At 37.0% G+C, this 19,350-nt stretch overlaps 1 protein-coding gene across 3 annotated transcripts in view; it reads right to left on the bottom strand.

Moving 5' to 3' along the window:
- LOC143226626 (uncharacterized) overlaps positions 1-19,350 on the bottom strand; it is a 258,963-nt gene that overhangs the window by 12,796 nt on the left and 226,817 nt on the right. Inside the window, exon 3 of one of the 3 annotated variants that reach the window (XR_013014689.1) lies at positions 18,155-18,301. The exons of 1 other annotated variant lie outside the window; for it this stretch is intronic. Coding sequence is in view for 1 of the 2 variants with exons in the window: in XM_076457837.1 (XP_076313952.1) it covers positions 18,234-18,301 (68 nt within the window). In the remaining variant the exon portion in view is untranslated. Of the gene's footprint in view, positions 1-18,154; positions 18,302-19,350 lie in introns of those variants that run through there. One more of the 3 variants, XM_076457837.1, reaches the window with a different exon arrangement.

Raw genomic sequence — 19,350 nt, 5'->3', positions numbered from 1 at the left:
TTCGCAATACCCGCAATTGCTCAACTGTCATTGCAAATGCTTCAATCATGACAGATACTGTCGCTGATTTTGCTTGGAATGCACGATATTATTCCTCTAATGCAGCTGATGGATGCTGAGCCATCAACAATCCTAAAATTGTTTTCCTTTGTCAAATCTGTCCAACAGACCTTGTGCTTTAACTGCTAGATCTGATTTTTCATTTGCTAATTCAGACAAAGAATCAACAATGTCACTGTAGTGATCATTAGCACATGCAATTGCAGATAGACGGCACAACCAGCGTGTTGGACACAGTGAGCGGATGAATTTAAGTGGACCATTGTGGCTGTCTGACCATACAATATTTTCAAAGATTGTCTTGTATTTCCCTGACCTCTGAAGCAAGACACGAAGTTCATGTACCTACTGGATAGAATCTCGAACACATTCACAAGCTTCAACTGCATGCTGCATGGTTAAAAAACACCTTGTGTGCTACGCAGTGAAAAAACAAAGCTGACAGTTGCTTCTCTTTTATTTTTGCCTGGCATCCACTGTACGAACCAGTCATGTTGGCGGCTCCATCATAAGTTTGTGCTTTTAATCCTGACAGTGGTAAATTGAGTTTACTCTGTACATCAAGTAGAGTCGAGGATATTGTTTCACCAGTTGTATTGGAAACACTGTACAAACCTAGAAATATCTCATGGACGTCAAGGTTTTCATCTACGTATCGTACACATATTGCTTCCTGTTCGGCACCTGTGACATCTTGAGTGCCATCAACCATTAATGCAAAGATTTTACTTTGCTGCACTTTGTGTTCTATGGTCCTCAGTATTTGATGGCTGAACATCTCCATTATTTCATTCTGAGCCTGGGGTGATGTGAATGTGGTTTTCTTTGACAAGTAGGCCGTTAGCTCTGGATTTCCTCTTCCAGGAGCTCCATTAACTGCAGGAAGTTCCTCTCCGTGTTAGTATGTTCACGTAATGCTAAACCTTGACGCAGAAAGAAACGTAAACTTCTGAATATTTTGACTAGACTTTTTTTGCATTCTTCCTGCTGCTTCTTTTTCCATCATGTAGCTGGACAGTCACTGGAGTTACATCAAGTGAAGCTTCTGGAGATATAACGAATGTGTGCTGAGGGGAGGATTGGTGTTCGTTGAATTTCTGTTTTGCCTTCATCCAGTTGCAAAAACCGGTGGATATGAAGGTATACTCGACTGGCCTCTCCAATTTCCTTGTAAAAAGGCCTCTATTTTCCGCCTTGGCACAATGAAAGCATATGACGTTTTGAGTCTGATTGTCTAAGTGCAGCCATGGGAACGCATCAAACCACTTGGCCTGGAAGTTGATATTTTGAAATTTTGCTTTCTGTAGTTGTATTAGTTGTGCGTCTGGATGATATGGCTTTTCACACTGTATCTGTGGAGTGTCAGATTTGTCATTACTGCACAAACTTGTTTCACAACTATCTGGTGGTTCATGATGTGCAATAGTTGCACATGCATTTTCAGACTCGTCCTCTGATGAACATGGTATTTCCTCTGTATGGCAAGTTTCTATTCCTTTGCTTGAGGTTGTTGGATTATCTTCATCTGCACTGTCGCTTGTAGTACCAGTAACTGACTTGTAGAACTATCTAATATCGTAACCTTTCAGACGCTTGCTTGTCATAATTGGAATCTGTTTCCCAGATGACTCAACAGGCTAAAATACAGCGTTTATTGAAAAACTCTAACGTACAACAAACGAAGATAGAATAGAATGGAAGTAGGACTGAACTGTACAATGTATTTAAGTCGAACGCGCGAACCTTACAGTGACTACCCAGCCGACAGACCGCCTGGGTATCGCTGGGACAATAATGTGTGCTAATTACAATACAAGTAATTACAAGATTCACGAAAAATACTTAATTAATCACAAATATATTATATTCCTGTTAAAACTCATCAAAAGACAAGCACGTTGTGATATAATGTCTATAAGCACGTCTATTAAATAAAACACTAAACAAAAACTAACAATACAATTCGAGAAGAGGCTTCAGGCCGTTGAAATCGTTCATTTTGTGTTCTAATTATACAAGAAAATACAATATTTTACTATCTATGATAAAAGAATATATTGTTCTTTTACCATAAAGCACCAGCACTATATTAGAGGGCGGTGATAATCTGAAATTTCATGGATTATTGAGGGCTAGAAACACAGGTTGAGCCCTGTTGTAAAATCGAGGCTCAGACTAAAGGTAGCGGAGGGTGTTGATGTAAGGCGCGTCTGGATCCGAGCGGCCGGAACCTGTCGTTAACTGTACACTAAACATACTCTATGGTCAGCGCCTTCAGCAGCTAAGGAGGGTAAGGCGTTCGACAATAAAACCGGCTAGACATGCATAAGAACAAATGGCGTAGGAAAACCGCTACAAGCTACAAATGGCCTGCCAGATCTAGATCAGATCACAGGAGAATACGCTTGAGAGTAATATTTTCGAATTTCATGCTCTGTTCAATCTGTTGTGATAAAATTTACTTTATCTTACACTACGTACAAGACGTAGGTAGATTCTGTGATAGTACTTGCAAGCCTTGCATGTATACTTAGACTTAGTGACTGATACTAGCGAACTATCACTTGGATCGAAAAGTTTAGAAGTACGCCTATATTAAAGATGTACATTTCGACTACTGATAAAGCCTACATCCAGGCCTAATTGTGTAATTCGATTGGTAAGAACACGAGAATCACAAGAACAAACACACAATTTGTAGGCCTATGATGCAATAAAACAATTCAACAGACAAAACTATAGGGGATCATTATATACACCATATAATGAAGGGGAGGATGTATATCCCATCCCCCCAGGATCTACGCCCTGTCCATGGGACTTGTGTATCTCTATGAAATTTCGCAAACTCTCACCATACATTATAAGTATTTCCACTGACAGTTAATGATTCAATAAAGGATCATGAGCATTGAATCGAACATGTTGTCATCATTTATGCGATAAAAATGTTACATACAAAGCTAGTTTTATTTGCATGTAATACTATTCAGTAGCAAAACAAATTAATAATCACAAAATAAACAAACAAGTATCACGACAATAGGTTTGGAAGCGTGTGTTTAGGACACCAGTGAACATCGCTCAAGTTCCTTTCAGCTATCACCTGTCCAGCAGAGTCTAGAAAGCACAAGCAATGCATTCCCGATTCCTGGTCACACAGTTAAATGTCCCAAGGAAAATTAAGGTCTGCCTCAAGGGCAGTTCAGGGTGTAAGGTCTTTCTTTCTCCTTTATATAGGTTAGCTAAAACTGGGGAAAACGTTATCGTTTTTAATGACGCTTCCATACATGGCACTGCTAGTAGCAGTTTTCACTTATTTGTACAGTAAAATAACCATGTTTTTTTTAAGGAATCGTTCAATAACATTCTTATGTATTTCTGTATTTAATCATCTCTTCCACAAAATATTAAGAGTGTCAGTAAAACATTAACAAAAGCATACTTACTCTGAAGATCCCGAGAGCACTGAATCCATAGGACTTGTGTATATGGGAGACAATTCGCAACTTCTCAGGATACATTACAAGTATATCTGCTGACAGTTCTCAAAGCTATATTTATAAATTACATCAACAAAGATATAATCAAACCTTCAGAATTAGCAGTCGTGAAAGTTGGGTGCTTGTTGCAAGGACAGAACTTAAAATTCTACTGTATGATAAACAAAGGTTTGTTGTATGTATTATAGTTATTTTGATAATTGTCTGGATTTAGGATACCAAAGTGGGAATTTTTTATTGGTTTTTGTTTAAAATTAGAACAAATTGATGACAAAGACCATTATAATGTAATCTATATTGACTCTTTTAAAGTTAGAACGAATTGATGACAAAGAGCGTTATAAAGACCATCTTTATTGTCTCTGAAGTTAAAACAATTTGACGAGAGTTGAGGGTTGTAACATCTCCATTATCTCTGTAAATCTTAATTGTAGTTAACGACACATCTTTAATCAGTAAACTTATGCTTCTAATCTTTACTTTGTTCCACAGATTTGTTTGATAATACTACTACCCTTACCCTTATTCTTCTGCGGTGATAAGCGAACGCAGAATAAGTAGAATCAGTTTGTGGTTTTTGATCTACTGCACTACACGTGAATAAGGGTGTGTTATTTTAAGTAAATATGACACCTAACAGAACATTTAAGTGTTACTTAATGGTCATGTGGGCCATGTAAATTCAAATATTACAAAACGGCAATGATGGCCATAAACATACAAATATTACGTAACGGTAATTCTGGTCATATAAGTTATGTACTGTATTTGAAGTTTTAGGAACTGCACGTTCCTGGAGTTTAGGATTATATGAGGTTTTATTAATATATTTTAAACGTGTAGTAAAAGTTTGGTGAAACGGAGAGCGCCTGGAGGCAACAGCTAGTACGTTTCGTGTTCCTTAGATAACGTGTCCACTTTTGTCTCTGTACTGATGGTCTAGTTAATAATATTAGCTAATGTATCTAATTATATTGCTTTTAAAATACTTATTTATTAGTAAATTTTAGTTATAGATTTTGTTTCGCATTATCAACTTAATATAAGTATTTGGGACTAACCTAAATCTCCTAAGCTGGTCTAATCTCGTGAGATATTATTGAAATTAAGGCCGAAAATGATACTTTTATAAAAAAGAACGTTAGACAAAGACATAAAATTGTCTATACTTATAAAAAGGTTTATTTGTTTTTTTAGATTCACTCTATGTAGGTAGCTTGCTTTGTTCTTAAGTTAATATTAATGTAATTTGTATATTGTATGTATCATTAATAACTGTTAGCTTCGGCTGTTATAATCGCAATAATTAATATTTTCACTTTTTGGGCGAAATTTTCTGAAAAGACACATTTATCTAAGCCTTCAAAGTGTTATTTTAGAATACCTTAAGATACACAAAGAACAACACAGTTCTGAAGAATGCGTTTTCATTTCCATTGTCTTACTAAAATATTTTCATCTTTATTGAAAGTATGTCTAATTCGTTAGCATTTTGAGTCTCGAGTTATTTTATTTACAGGACTGGTTATGTAAAACTATATTATTCCTCAAAATGTACGAGTATGATTGTTCATAAAATGTCTCCAACTACATTCCAGGATCACAGTTTCTGTTTTCAGTAAGGATGCCCTGTTCAGACTTTACTACTTGATAGGTTGTGGTAAGTATTTGAGAATAATACGAATCTTATTTTATTTTTTTGTTGTACCTTGCTATGATGGGTTTAGTTTTAAGCCTTAGCTACTTGACATCTTTAATTAACTGGTACTATATTAACTACTTAATTTAACTCTTGTTACATGGAGCTTAAACATCATACAACTATTGTTTAAGCAGTTTCAACATCATTATTATTACCGTTTTGTTTTCATCCATGTGTGTGTGTGTTTATCACCAATATTTCTCGAAAACAGTTGGGTAGATTTGAACGAAAGTTAGTATACACTTGGACTATAACCCAACTTAGAAGTGATTAATATTTGGAGGGTCGATGTCAAAGGTAACAGCGAGTTCACGAAAAAAAAATCATATTTGTTACCATGGAGACCGATTTTGTACACTATTTCTGTTTTATATCTTATACAAAACGAACGGATTTGTTGAAACCTTGTAATCATATGTGGAATGTTATTACCTATTGTTCGTTGATGTTCATAACGAAAAACATTCAGACACATTTTCATATGTTTTAAGGACCAAATATGGTCAACGACATTTAGGTACTGGTATTATTGTTTTATTATTGACTGAGTTAAAGGTATTGCGTTGAGCAGGTTACAAAATCGTAATTTAGAATGCATTTGATATACTGATAAATTTAACGCCATCCTTTTGTTTCGCGTTAAAACATCCTGTACTTATCAATCTGATTTAGAAACATTGTTGTAGAGCAGCACTTGGTTGAGTGAGGCCTGTTTCTTGGAAAAATAACGTTATTTAAACAAACCTGTTTCTTTTATAAACAATACAAAACATGGAAACGTACCAACTTGTCGGAATTAATATAAAACAGTACACTGAATATTTGGTTTGCGAGTTATTTTTATACTCTTGGTAAACATGATAATGTTTTGTTTATAATAAGAAGCCTTGACTATACCATTTCTTTCCAACTTGAGAATAAAAGATTGTTTAGTCTCAGTTGTTAAGTTGGTTAAGAATAACGATATGGATGTTAGATAGATATAAAATAATGAAAAAATAGATATATGAAGTTCAGATTGCAAGACGATGAAGAATATAGATCTGGGTGAGAAGTGGTCGGTAATACAATGACGAATAGGAATTTGGGTGTGAAATAGTTAGCAAGACGATTAAAATAGAGATGTGGATGTCAAGCAGTCGGTAAGATAATGCAAAATGGAGATGTGAGGGATAAGTAGTTAGAAAATAGGTGAAGAATAAATATTTGATGTCAAATAGTTAGCAAGACGATAAAGAATAGAGATGTGGATGTTAAACAGTTAGAAAGTAGGTGAAGAAAAATGATGTTGGAGCCAGATAGTTATAAAAATATGAATAATATATATATGAATTTCAAATAGTAACAAGATGAAGAATGGAGATCCGATTGGAAAGTGGTGGGTAATAGAAGAAAGAATATAGATTTGGGAGTCTAATAGATAGAAGGACAAGAATAGAAATTTGAGTGTCAAATAGTTAGCAAGACGATGAAAAATAGAGACCTGGATGTCAAGCGGTCGGTAAGATATTACTAAATGAAGGTGCGAGGGATAAATATTTAGAAAAAAAGGTAAATAATGGAGAATCGGATGTCAAATAATTTGCAAGACGATAAACAAGAGAGATGTGGGCGTCAAACAGTTAAATGGTAGGTGAACAATAAAAATATGGAAGCGAGATAGTTATAAAAATATGAAGAGTCGATTGATGAATTTCAAGTAGCTAGACGAAGAAGAGAAGAGATCTGGGTGGGAAGTGGTGGTATAATTACAACTAACAGTAGAGATTTTACATGTCAAATAGTTGAAACGTAGGTAATTTAACGATAGAAGGACAAGAGAATGGATATTCAAATAGGATGTCAGTACTGGGTAGCATAGAAATTTGGGTGTTAAATAGAAAGAAGGACAAAAAATGAATTTGGTGTCAAATAGAATAAAGATATGAATGTCAAAGAAATTAAAAAATGAAGAATAAAGAGTAGATGAACAATAAAGATGTGGAAGCCAGATGATTATAAAAATAAAAAGTGATATATGAATTTTAAATAGCAAGATGAAGAAGAATAGAGATGTGGGTGGAGGTTGGGTACTACATTGAAGAATAGAGATTTGGGTTATAGATATATAGAATGAGAAAGAATAGAGATTTGAGTATCAAATAGTTAGGAAGAGGATGAAAAATAAAGACTTGAATGTCTAGTGGTGGAAACATAATGCAAAATGGAGATCTGAGGAATAAATATTTAAACAAACGTAAGAATAGATATTTCTACATCCAATACTAAGGAAGACGATGAAGAATAAAGATATGGATGTGAAACAATTAAAAGTTATGTGAAAAATAAAGATCTGGATGCCAGATTTTTATAAAAATGTGAAGGAGAGGTCTTTGAATTTCAAATAGTAAAACGAAGAAGAATAGAAGTATGGATGGGAAGTGGTGAATAATACAACGAAGAATAGAGATTTGGGTGTTAGATATATAGAATGGCAAGAATATATATTTGAATGTTCAAAGAATGAATAATTTGATATCAACGTTCAGTTAGATAATGCAGAACGAAGATGAGGAATAAATGCTCAGAAAAAAGTATTAGGTGTGAGATATATAGAATGGCAAAATAGATATTTGAATGTTAAATAGTTAGAAAACATTCAAGAATAGAGACCTGGATGTCAGCATTGAGTAAGATAATGCAAAATGGAAATTCAGGAATGAATTTTAGTAAAGAGTATCAATAAAGATTTGGATCTCAAACAATTAGCCAGGCAATGACGAATATAGATATGGATGTCAAACAGTTAAAAGAAATGGTTTGTTTGTTTTGGAATTTCGCACAAAGCTACTTCCGAGGGCTATCTGTGCTAGCCGTCACTAATTTAGCAGTAAGACCAGAGGGAAGGCGACAGTTAACTACCCACTGCCAACTAACCAACGAATAGTAAGATTGACCGTCAATTATAACGCCCCTTGGCTGAAAGGGAGTTATTGATTATGCAATAAAGATCTGCGACCTTGACATGAAGCGCACGCTTGATCAAGCTAGGCCATATAACCCAAAAGAAATGGAAAATAAAGATTTGGATGCCATGCCTTTGTAAAAAATATGATGAAGAGCATATGAATTTGAAATAGCAAGACGAAAAAAAATAGAGATGTGGGTGGAAGTGGTGGTAATAGAAAAGAAGAATAGAGGTTTGGGTGTTAGATATATAGAATGAGAAAGAATAGAGATTTGAATGTGAAATAGTTAGGAAGAGGATAAGAGAATAGAGACCTGGATATCAAAAGCGGTCGATAAGATAATGCAAAATGGAGATCTGAGGAATAAATGCTCAGAGAGAAGGAAAGAATAGAGATTATGATGTTAAATACACTAAGCAAGAGATGAAGAATAGAGATATAGAGGTCACACAGTTAAAATGCCGTTGAAGAGTAAAAATCTGAATGCTAGATTTTTATAAAAATTATGAAGAATAGATATATGATTATAAAATAGCGCAAGACGAAGAAGAATGGAGATATGGGTGGGAACCTGGTGGTTATACAAACGAAGAATAGAGATTTCGTGTCAGATATATAGAATGGAGAAAAATAGATATTTGGTTGTTAAATAGATAGCAAGACGATGAAATAATAGAGACTTGAATGTCAAGCAGTGAGTAAGATAATGCAAAATGGAGATATAAGAAATAAATTCTTAGAAAAAATGTTTGAATAGAGATTTGGAACCCAAATACTTATGAAAGTGTTGTAAAAGAGAGATATGGATGTCAAAACAGTTAAAATAAAGGTGAAAATAAGATTTGGATGACAGATTTTATAAAATATGAAGAATAGATACATATGAATTTCAAATAGCAAGACGAAGAAAAGAACAGAGATGGGGTAGGAATTGGTGGGAACAACAAAGAATAGATATTTGGGTGTTAGATATACTGAATGGTAAGAATCGAGATTTGAGTTTGAAATTGTTAGGAAGAGGATGAAAAATAGAGACCTGATATGTGGTGCAGTGGATAAGATAATGCAAAATAAAGATCTGAGGAATAAATCAGAAAAAAAATGTATGAATAGAGATTTGATCTCAAACAATTAGCAAAAGCAATGAAGAATAGAGATATGGATGACAAAAACAGTTAAAACATAGATGAAAATAAAGAATTGGATGGAAGATTTTTACAAAATAAAGGATAGATATATAAATTTCAAATAGCAAGGACGAAAATAAGAATAGAGATATGGGTGGAAGTGGTTAGTAATAAATATTGAAGAATAGAAATTCGGGTGATAGATATATAGAACGGCAAGAATAGAGAGTTGAGTAATCAAAAGTTATGGTTAGGAAGAGGATGAAATAGAGAGACTTGTATGTCAAGTGGTGATGGAAGGGAATGCAAAAGAATGGCAAGAATGCAGATCTGAGGAATAAGTGCTTTGAAAAAATAAATGCTGAGAAAAAAAAAAATGTAAGAATAGAGATTATGATGTTAAGCAACAGCAAGACGAAGAAGAATAGAGTTGTGTGGGTGGAATTGGTGGGTAATACAACAAAAGAATAGATAATTGGGTGTTAGATATAAGCAGAATGACAAGAACTGAGATTTCAGTGTCAAATAATTAGGAAAAGGATGAAAATAGAGACCTTGATATCATGCAGTCAGTAAGATAACACAAACCGGAGATCTGAGGAATAAATATTGAGAAAAAGGGAAGAACAGATTTCTACATACAAATACTTATGAGGACGAAAAGAATAGTATTATGGATGTGAAACAATTAAAAGTTATGTGAAAAATAAAAAACCGGATGCCAGATTATAATAAAACTGTGAAGGACAGGTTGATGAATTTCAAATAGTAAAACGACGAAGAATAGATGCGAAGTGGTGAATGTTGGATGTACAGAATGGCAAGAATAAATATTTGAATGTTCACGAATGAAGACTGATATCAACGTTCGGTTCGATAATTCAAAACGGAATGAGGAATAAATGCTGAGAAAAAAATGTAAGAATAGAGATTATGATACCAGATACATAGCAAGACGAAGAAGAATAAAGACATGGGTGTCTAACAGTTAAAAAATATGATTTGGATGCGATGTTTTTTGTAAAATTATGACATGTACAATTCAAAGAGCAAGACGAAGAAGAATAGACATTAGGTTGTGAATTAGATAACACAAAAAATGAATATCTGAGGAATAAAATGCTTAGAAAAACTCTGTAATAATTGTATCAGAGTGTGTGAAGGAAAGTATTCCGGTTTTAAAGCGAAGTTTGTAATAGGTTGTTTGAGAAGGAATAGAAATACAGACCGATACACATTTGGTTATGTATGTACATTACGGGTATCAAAACTGGATTACAGTAACTGTAGATGCATCTTTCTTTATTACAATGAAGACTTTACGTGGTGCTGTTGAATGAAGTTTCATTAACCAAGGAAAACTTCCGAAACACCAGTTCTTAAACAACGATAAAGAATTGTACAATTTTAATTTATACAGATAATACAAATGTTACAAATGAGCGAATGACACCACAATATTTCACTAAAAGAGTTCATAGTTCTAGTTAATGACCTTCCGTTGGAGACCGTGCTATCGCCTTCGCCAGCCTCCCGGCGCCGACGTTCTACACCTTCCGTTGGAGAGACCGTGCAAGCGCCTAGCGCCTTCGCCAGCCTCCTGACGCCGACGTTCTACACCTTCCGTTGAGAGACCGTGCTAAGCGCCTTCGCCAGCCCCGACGCCGACGTCAGCCCTGACGTTCTACACCTCCCCCGACGACGCCGACGTTCTACACCTTCCGTTGGAGAGACCGAGCTAGCGTTTTCGCCAGCCTCCCGACGCCGACGTTCTACACCTTCCGTTGGAGAGACCGTGCTATCGCCTTCGCCAGCCTTCCGACGCCGACGTTCTACACCTTCCGTTGGAGAGACCATTATAGCGCCTTCGCCAGCCTCCCGACGCCGACGTTCTACACCTTCCGCTGGAGAGATCTTGGTAGCGCCTTCGCCAGCCTCCCGACGCCGACGTTCTAAATCACCACTCATTTGATTATCGTCGGTAACGAATACCGTGGATATAGATGGGTCTGTAGGGTAAAATGCAACGATGTGAAGTTAAAATATAAAACAAAATTGCTAATACAATCTTACACTCCATCGTTTCAACACTCTAAAGTACGTATAGAATAATTAAAACTATAAACATCTCCTTCTTCTCATCTACTGGTTTTTATACAACTCGTCTTTGATGAATTTTGACAGCTCTGAACTTGCGCATGCTCATAAATATGCCGTAGAGAGAACAGACCGTATGCATTGTATGATAAAGGGAGATAATGTTGATTGCTGGCCTCTTTCCCTATACATAGGTTCCTTACTATGTGCATATTGGGAATATTCTCTAAACAGTATTATAATTATCGTTGATTGCGCTATGTACGGACGGCACGGACACTAGTTTTAAAGTAATACAAAACTCATCTAGATTTTCTGATCCACGTGTCATGAAAAGGTACATATAGTGTCTTACCTACCGTAATCGCTCTTTTATAAGAAAGATACACTTTCTATTAACTTATAGAGCGAAATCCTATACATGAGCTTTGACCATTATGTTTATTATAATACTATGTTAAAGTCTGGAATCTATAAAATACATTTTACAACCAACTAACCCTCGTATATTATCTTACAAAATAGTAAACAAACATATACAAGGAAAACCAAATCATAGCTCAGTCGACAAGTAGAGCTAGCTACTGAACTTAAAAAGATAAAAAGGATTGAAACTGACAAAACATAGGGACCCAGATTTTGTATTCATAAAATATTGTAAATTATTCATAAAAGAAATATTTTAAGGTTGCCTGATTAAAAACTATAATGATTCTAATGAAATTCCGAGATAGCTATACACAAAGTAGGTGAGTTCCTAATATCAGTCATCCCTTAAATAATGTCTGATTTGAGATTCAGTAAAGGAGAAAAGATTTCAAACGCTTTTAATGTTATTTAATTAATATTGTATGTTCCATTATTATTAATTACTCCCTGCCAACGATTCACAAGCTTCTGAACGCAACTTCCATAAAATTGTTGGGGTTTGGAGGAAAAGAATGTAGAGGGTAGTTTTGAGATGTTCATGTGTTCCAAGCTCTTTTCCATCAAGAAAATTCTGCAAACTTCAGAAGAGATGATAATCAGATGAAGCAAATTCTGGAGAATAAGAAGAATGATGGAAGTTTTAACCAGTTTAGCTCTTCAATTTTTGCAGATGTAATCCTTGTTGTATGGGGCCGTGCATTATCCTGGTGTAACACAACACCTTTACGATTGACCAAAACAGGCTTCTTATCTTTAGTGTAACATTCAAGCGCACTAACTGATTTGACAATAGAAGTCTGAAGTAATCCTTACATTAAGTGGCACCAACTCAAAGTAGATCACACCAACGATATCTCACCAAATGCTTAACAAGACTTTCCTAGGTCTAAGTCCATTTTGGGCTGTGCTTTAGCCAGTTTACCTGCACTGATCCATTATCTGCGGCACTTAAAAACTGTAATAAAATATCCATTTTTCATCTCCAGTCACTAACATGTCCAAAAACGGTGAGTTACGTTCACGAAAAGACAGATAAGTACAAATGTCCATTCTTGTTCTAAGGTTGGCTTCTGTCAAATCATGTGGAACCTACGTTTTACGAGTTCACACATTTCCAAGCTGTTGCAGATGACGGTGAACTGTTGAATGGGTTGAATTAAGCTTTTGTGCTAGTTCTCCAACTGTAACAGCACAATCTTCATCAAGTGCACCAGCAGAAAGTCAGGAAATAAACTCAACAGGACGACCTGAACGTAGCGCTTCACTTAAGCTGTAGACACATCCATCTTCATAAGAGTTTATTTTATTGATGATCTGAAAAAGTGGAGCTGGTTTAGTTTCTTTTATTTGTCTGGACAGGTGTATACACGTCTTAGTATATATTGTAGTCATTACAACCTTCTAAAAAGAAAGAAATGGTGATTCCCTTCTGTATTAAAGTTTGGGACATTACTAATGGGTTAACCTGATATAAATGAATTATTTTCCTTCTGAAGTGTTCAGTATTCGGTGAAGTGTCATGTCCTTTTATATCTCTATCTGGTTTGATTCCATTTTTCAAGTTTATTAGCTAGTTCTACCTAGCTTTTGTGTTTAGTGATTTTTCGTATTTGTTTAGGTTAGATACTAAGTACATTATTTTGTATGTTAGGTATTTTAAAAATAATTTACAGGACATAAAATGCAAGCTCATTTTATTTAGAGCTGTATTTTTTGTTATAGAAAAATATAATACCGGACTTAAGTGTTGTAAGTCCAAAAATTTACTAACCTAACCGAGGGACATTTACACATTGGACAAATTTGTGTGATATATAAAATTGAATGGCACAAATTGTGTTATTCTAGTTTAGAACAAGCGTTAGACGCTACCAACATATTTGAAACTATCAATATAGTCATAATGAAAATATCTGTAATTCATTAAGGAGTGGCGAAACCCAGGGGTTCGGTGAGTCAGTGTCAGGTGTTCGGCGAAGGTCAAAACACACACACTGTATGTGTGTCCATTTCGTTCATGCCCACGTGGCCATCATTGGCTGCGGCTGATCACGTCACATCACTTGGCCTTAATATTTGTGCTACAGGAAACTTCGTGGGCTTAGTAGTCGACTTGTGACTGTAGTAATCGTGCGTGATTTGTGATTTTTATCCTTATCTTTCAATCCGTTCATACTAACTATGTCGAGCAAAAACAGAAGGTGGTCGAACGAATACGTACAATATGGATTCACGTGTATAACGGAACATGATGGGAGTCAGCGTCCTCAATGCATGATTTGCAATGCCAAGTTGAGCAATTTTAGTCTTGCACCTAGACTAAAAAAACTAAGAGAACACTCCCTAAAGCTGCATGAAGATGGGAAATACAAGAATACAACGCTTGCTGAATTCAACGTAAAGAGAGCCATGTTCGATAAAAAGGCTACTTTGCCTGTACTCGGCTTTGTATCCATCGACAAACCGATCCTCACAGCATCGTACGAAGTTGCGAACTTGATCGCAAAGTAGGGCAAACCACATACCATTGGTGAAGCACTCCTAAAACCAGCTTTGTTGGAGATGGCGAATATAATACTGGGAAAAGCTGCTGAAAATAAGTTATCCCAAATTTCTTTTTCAGATGACACCATCAGCAGCAGAATAGATGACATGAGCGATGACATCTTGGCTCAAGTAGTTGCAAATCTGATTTCAAGCCCAGCAAAATTCATCTTTCAACTCGACCAGACCGCTGACGTTTCCATTCTAAGGCAGCTCGTTGTATTCGTGCACTATGTGAAGAAGACGAGATAAGATATTTTTATTTTGTAAGCTCCTCTTACAACAACAACTAAGGCAGTCGACGTGAAGAAACTTCTGGATGACTTCTTCAGTGACAACGATCTTTCGTAGAATATTGTTTCTGCAGTTTGTTTGGACGGAGCTCCAGTCATGCTGGGACGAAACTCTGGTTTTGGTGCACTGGTGAAAGCCGATGCACCACACATCATTGTAATGTACTGTGTTCTGCACAGGCATGCGTTGGCAACAAAACCTTGCCTTCAAAACTGGCAGAAGTATTACAAATTGTTGTGGAATGTGTGAACTTTGTGAAAAATAGTGCCCTGAAGCACCGCATCTTCAAAGATCCATGTAATGAAATGGGCTCTGAATTCAAGGTACTTCTGTACCATTCTAACGATCGGTGGTTTTCCCGAGGAAAGGTACTGAATCGTGATTTTGCTGCTGCGTGAAATAAGCCTTGTTTTAGCGAGAGCACGAACATTGTCATGCAGATTGCTTCGAGAAATCTGAGTTTATTCTCATTTTGTCGTACATGGCCGATATCTTCAATGCTTTCAGTCATCTCAGTCAACAGATGCAGGGCGGTGGAGTCAACATAATCGAAGCGGAAGAACACCTGAAGGCTTTTCATAAAAGCTACCGTTATGGAAACGACGAACAGAGAATGATAACTTTGCAAACTTTCCCCAGCTGGACGACTGTGTAAGTAAGATCGAAAATGTGTCTGAAATCGGAGACATTTCTGCACTCGGGAAACTGAAGCAAGCAATTATCATGCCCTTAGATGAGCTCGCAAAGTCTCTCGACGGATACTTCCCCATCAGAGAGTCATATCCAGCATGGGTGAGACAGCCGTTCACGTTTAGTGTTGCGATAGCAGATGTCAATGATGAATAACTCGACGAAATCATTGAACTTCAGCTGAGCAAGGTTCAACAGAAACTTTTCAGAACAACAACTATTTCAACGTTCTGGTGTCACCAAATCGTAGCGTACCCTCTTATTGCTAAGAAAATAATAATCGTACCTGGAGGTAATCATACCGTTTGTTACAACATATCTTTGCGAGCACTCCTTTTCGAGGATGGTAGACGTAAAAACGAAGAAAAGAAACAGAGTTTGTTACGAAAATGATGTAAGAGTGGCACTTGCCAAGATGAAGCCACGCATTTCTGAACTTGTCTCTGAAAGGCAACAGCAAAAGTCACATTGATTTGCAGTAAATATTCATTGAGTTATGTCTTTGTGTGAAATTCATGTTTTGTTGGTTTTGTTCTTTGAACACAGTGATATTATGTGCAACTGATGCATGGCTCATTTTGTGCATTACTAAAATATCTACTTGTGTTTTGAATTTGAAAAAATCATATTTTATTTTTCCAATTACGAAGGGTTCAGTGAAACTTCCGGGGTTCAGTACCTCTAACAAGGTTAAGAACCACTGCTCTAAAGTAAGTAGACATTTATCTCTGAGGTTTAGGAAACGTTCGAATCACAAAATATTATAGACCCTCAATTGTAACCTTCTAGTACTTAACCATTGACCGTCAACAATACTGAATTTACGTGTCTCAGATGTAGTTTAGAAGATGTAATTTTATTAGGAACAATAAAATGGTATATTGTTTTAACAGTTTGTGTGTGGATATGGAAAATGTTAAATGCATAGTTTGTGAAGAAAATCTCATGTCAAATAATGAGCATATTTCATGTAAGGGTTTGTGTAAAGGCTATTATACCAATGTCATCTTAAAACGTGCAGGAAGAAACAACTGAATAGAGATAGAAACCAAATCAACTCGAAAAGTTGTGGAAGAAATCATGAGAGTATGGATACTGACAGCATTTAATAATCATTTTATGGAATTCGTTATGAAAAATTTATAAAAATATAAATAAACTCACGTCTTACATATCGTAAATGTAAATTTATCATACCAATACTTCATTATTACAGCTACTTTAGAAACTACCGATACCCAAGTTAGATATGCATTAACGTTCCTAAAAAAAAAAAAGAGAGGGAGTAACTTCTTGTATTTGTTTATTTTAAATTAAATTTTTTGGGATCCAAAAGTAATATCCCAGTTTGAAACATCAAGTAGTTTTTAGACGCTCTTCAACATACGGTGTAGCTTCATTTGTTTCATGGTACTTTAGTTTTGTTGAACCGCATAATCAAAAATGACAACATTTTCACATTTACAGCGTATAACTGTATTAAAAAATTTACGAACCTTAAGAGGAAATGCAGCCTAGCTTTCGAAAAAACTTTTTTATTTTATGAATCTGTCAATTTATTTCTTTTCAGGATGTTAAAATTGATAATTACGTTTATCTTCAATTACAAAGGAAGCTTCATGTACATCTCAAACTTTTACTCCTTTTAATGTCAGTTCATGAGTGTCTGTTTGGTTAAATTTTTTTTAATCATTATTTTGTATTGGTTAAACGACGCAGTTTGGTTAGGTTCACTAATGTTTAGAATCGTGATGGGATTCAAATATTTCAACAACCAATTATGTGTCGCGTTACATAGCACAATTTTGTGATTAAAAATAACAACAAAAATATCTTACTCAAATAATTTATTCAGCATGCTTTAACTATTTCCAAATTGCCACTTGATTATCATTAAAATCTTTATTCCTTCCACGCTTGAACCCGTTGTCATCAACTGTGTGTATTTTCATAGCCAAATTTGAACTGGGAAAGTGGGATTCTGTGAAACCAGTGGAAGTCCAATCAAATCAATTGTCATCAGGTTTGCCACATTTTCAACTGTAAGGCGACTTCTTTCATCTGAATATACAATATTCATTATTGAAAACCCTTTTTCTGCTTCTGCGGAACTAAGAATACCACTATTGATAATATTTTTAGCCTTTTGTACAGTTCTTGAAATCTCATGATTATGGTGATTTCGAAGGACATTTTTCACATAGTCACAGAAATCATTAATGATAATTTCGTGATGAAAGAATTTACTGAATTCATACAATTTGTCATCAGTGTATTTCCAAGGCAAGAACTTTATCAGTAGTCCAAATATCTGGTTCTAGTATGGGTGTCTAACAGTTAAAAAATATGATTTGGATGCGATTTTTTTGTAAAATTATGACATGTACAATTCAAAGAGCAAGACGAAGAAAAATAGACATTAGGTTGGGAATTTGATAACACCAAAATGGATATCTGAGGAATAAAATGCTTAGAAAAACGCTGTAATAATTGTATTAAAGTGTGTGAAGGAAAGTTTTTCGAATTTTAAAGCGAAGTTTGTAATATGTTGTTTGAGAAGGGATAGAAATACAGACCGATACACATTTGGTTATGTAAGTACATTACGGGTATCAACACTGAATTACAGTAACTGTAAATGCATTTTTCCTTTATTACAATGAAGACTTTACGGGTGCTGTTGAATGAAATTTCATTAACCAAGGAAAACTTCCGAAACACCAGTTCTTAAAGAACGATAAAAGAATTGTGGCTAATTTTAATTGATACACATGATACAAAAGTTACAAATGAGCGAATGACACCACAATATTTTATTAAAAAGAGTTCATAGTTCTAGTTAATGACCTTCCGTTGAAGAGACCGTGCTAGCGCCTTCGCCAGCCTCCCGACGCCGTCGTTCTACACCTTCCGTTAGAGAGCGAGTACTTTGGCGCCTTCGCCAGCCTCCCGACGCCGACGTTCTACACCTTCCGTTGGAGAGACCGTGCTAGCGCTTCGCCAGCCTCCCCGACGCCGACGTTCTACACCTTCCGTTGGAGAGACCGTGCTGCGCCTTCACTTCACACCTTCCAGAAACCGACGTTCTACACCTCCCGTTGAGAGACCGTGCTAGCGCCTTCGCCAGCCTCCCGACGCCGACGTTCTACACCTTCCGTTGAGAGACCGTTGCTAGCGCGCCACGCCAGCCTCCCGACGCCGACGTTCTACACCTTCCGTTGGAGAGACCGTGCTAGCGCCTTCGCCGACCTCCGACGCCGACGTTCTACACCTTCCGTTGGAGAGACCGTGCTAGCGCCTTCGCCAGCCTCCCGACGCCGACGTTCTACACCTTCCGTTGGAGAGACCGTGCTAGGGGCGCTTCGCCAGCCTCCCGACGCCGACGTTCTACACCTTCCGTTGGAGAGACCGTGCTAGCGCCTCGCCAGCCTCCCGACGCCGACGTTCTACACCTTCCGCTGGAGAGACCGTGCTAGCGCCTTCGGCTGCCTCCCGACGCCGACGCCTCTACACCTTCCGTTGGAGAGACCGTGCTAGCGCCTTCGCCAGCCTCCCGACGCCGACGTTCTTACACCTTCCGTTGGAGAGACCGTGTTAGCGCCTTCTGCCAGCCTCCTCGAGACGCCGATCGACTCTACACCTTCCGTTGGAGAGACCGTGCTAGCGCCTTCGCCAGCCTCCCGACGCCGACGTTCTACACCTTCCGTTGGAGAGACCGTGCTAGCGCTTCGCCGCCCCTCCCCGACGCCGACGTTCTTACACCTTCCGCTGGAGTAGGCATACCGTGCTAGCGCCTATCGCCAGCCTCCCGACGCCGACGTTCTACACCTTCCGTTGGAGAGAGTAACCGTGCGCAGCGCCTTCGCCAGCCTCCCGACGCCGACGTTCTACACCTTCCGTTGAGGAGACCGTGCTACGCTCCTTCAAGCCAGCCTCCCGACGCCGACGTTCTACAC

This window comes from Tachypleus tridentatus, chromosome 9 (genome assembly GCF_004210375.1).
Source record: "Tachypleus tridentatus isolate NWPU-2018 chromosome 9, ASM421037v1, whole genome shotgun sequence".
NCBI lineage: Eukaryota > Metazoa > Arthropoda > Merostomata > Xiphosura > Limulidae > Tachypleus > Tachypleus tridentatus.
Note: the sequence above shows the minus strand (reverse complement) of the source record. Positions and strands in the feature narration are given on the sequence as shown.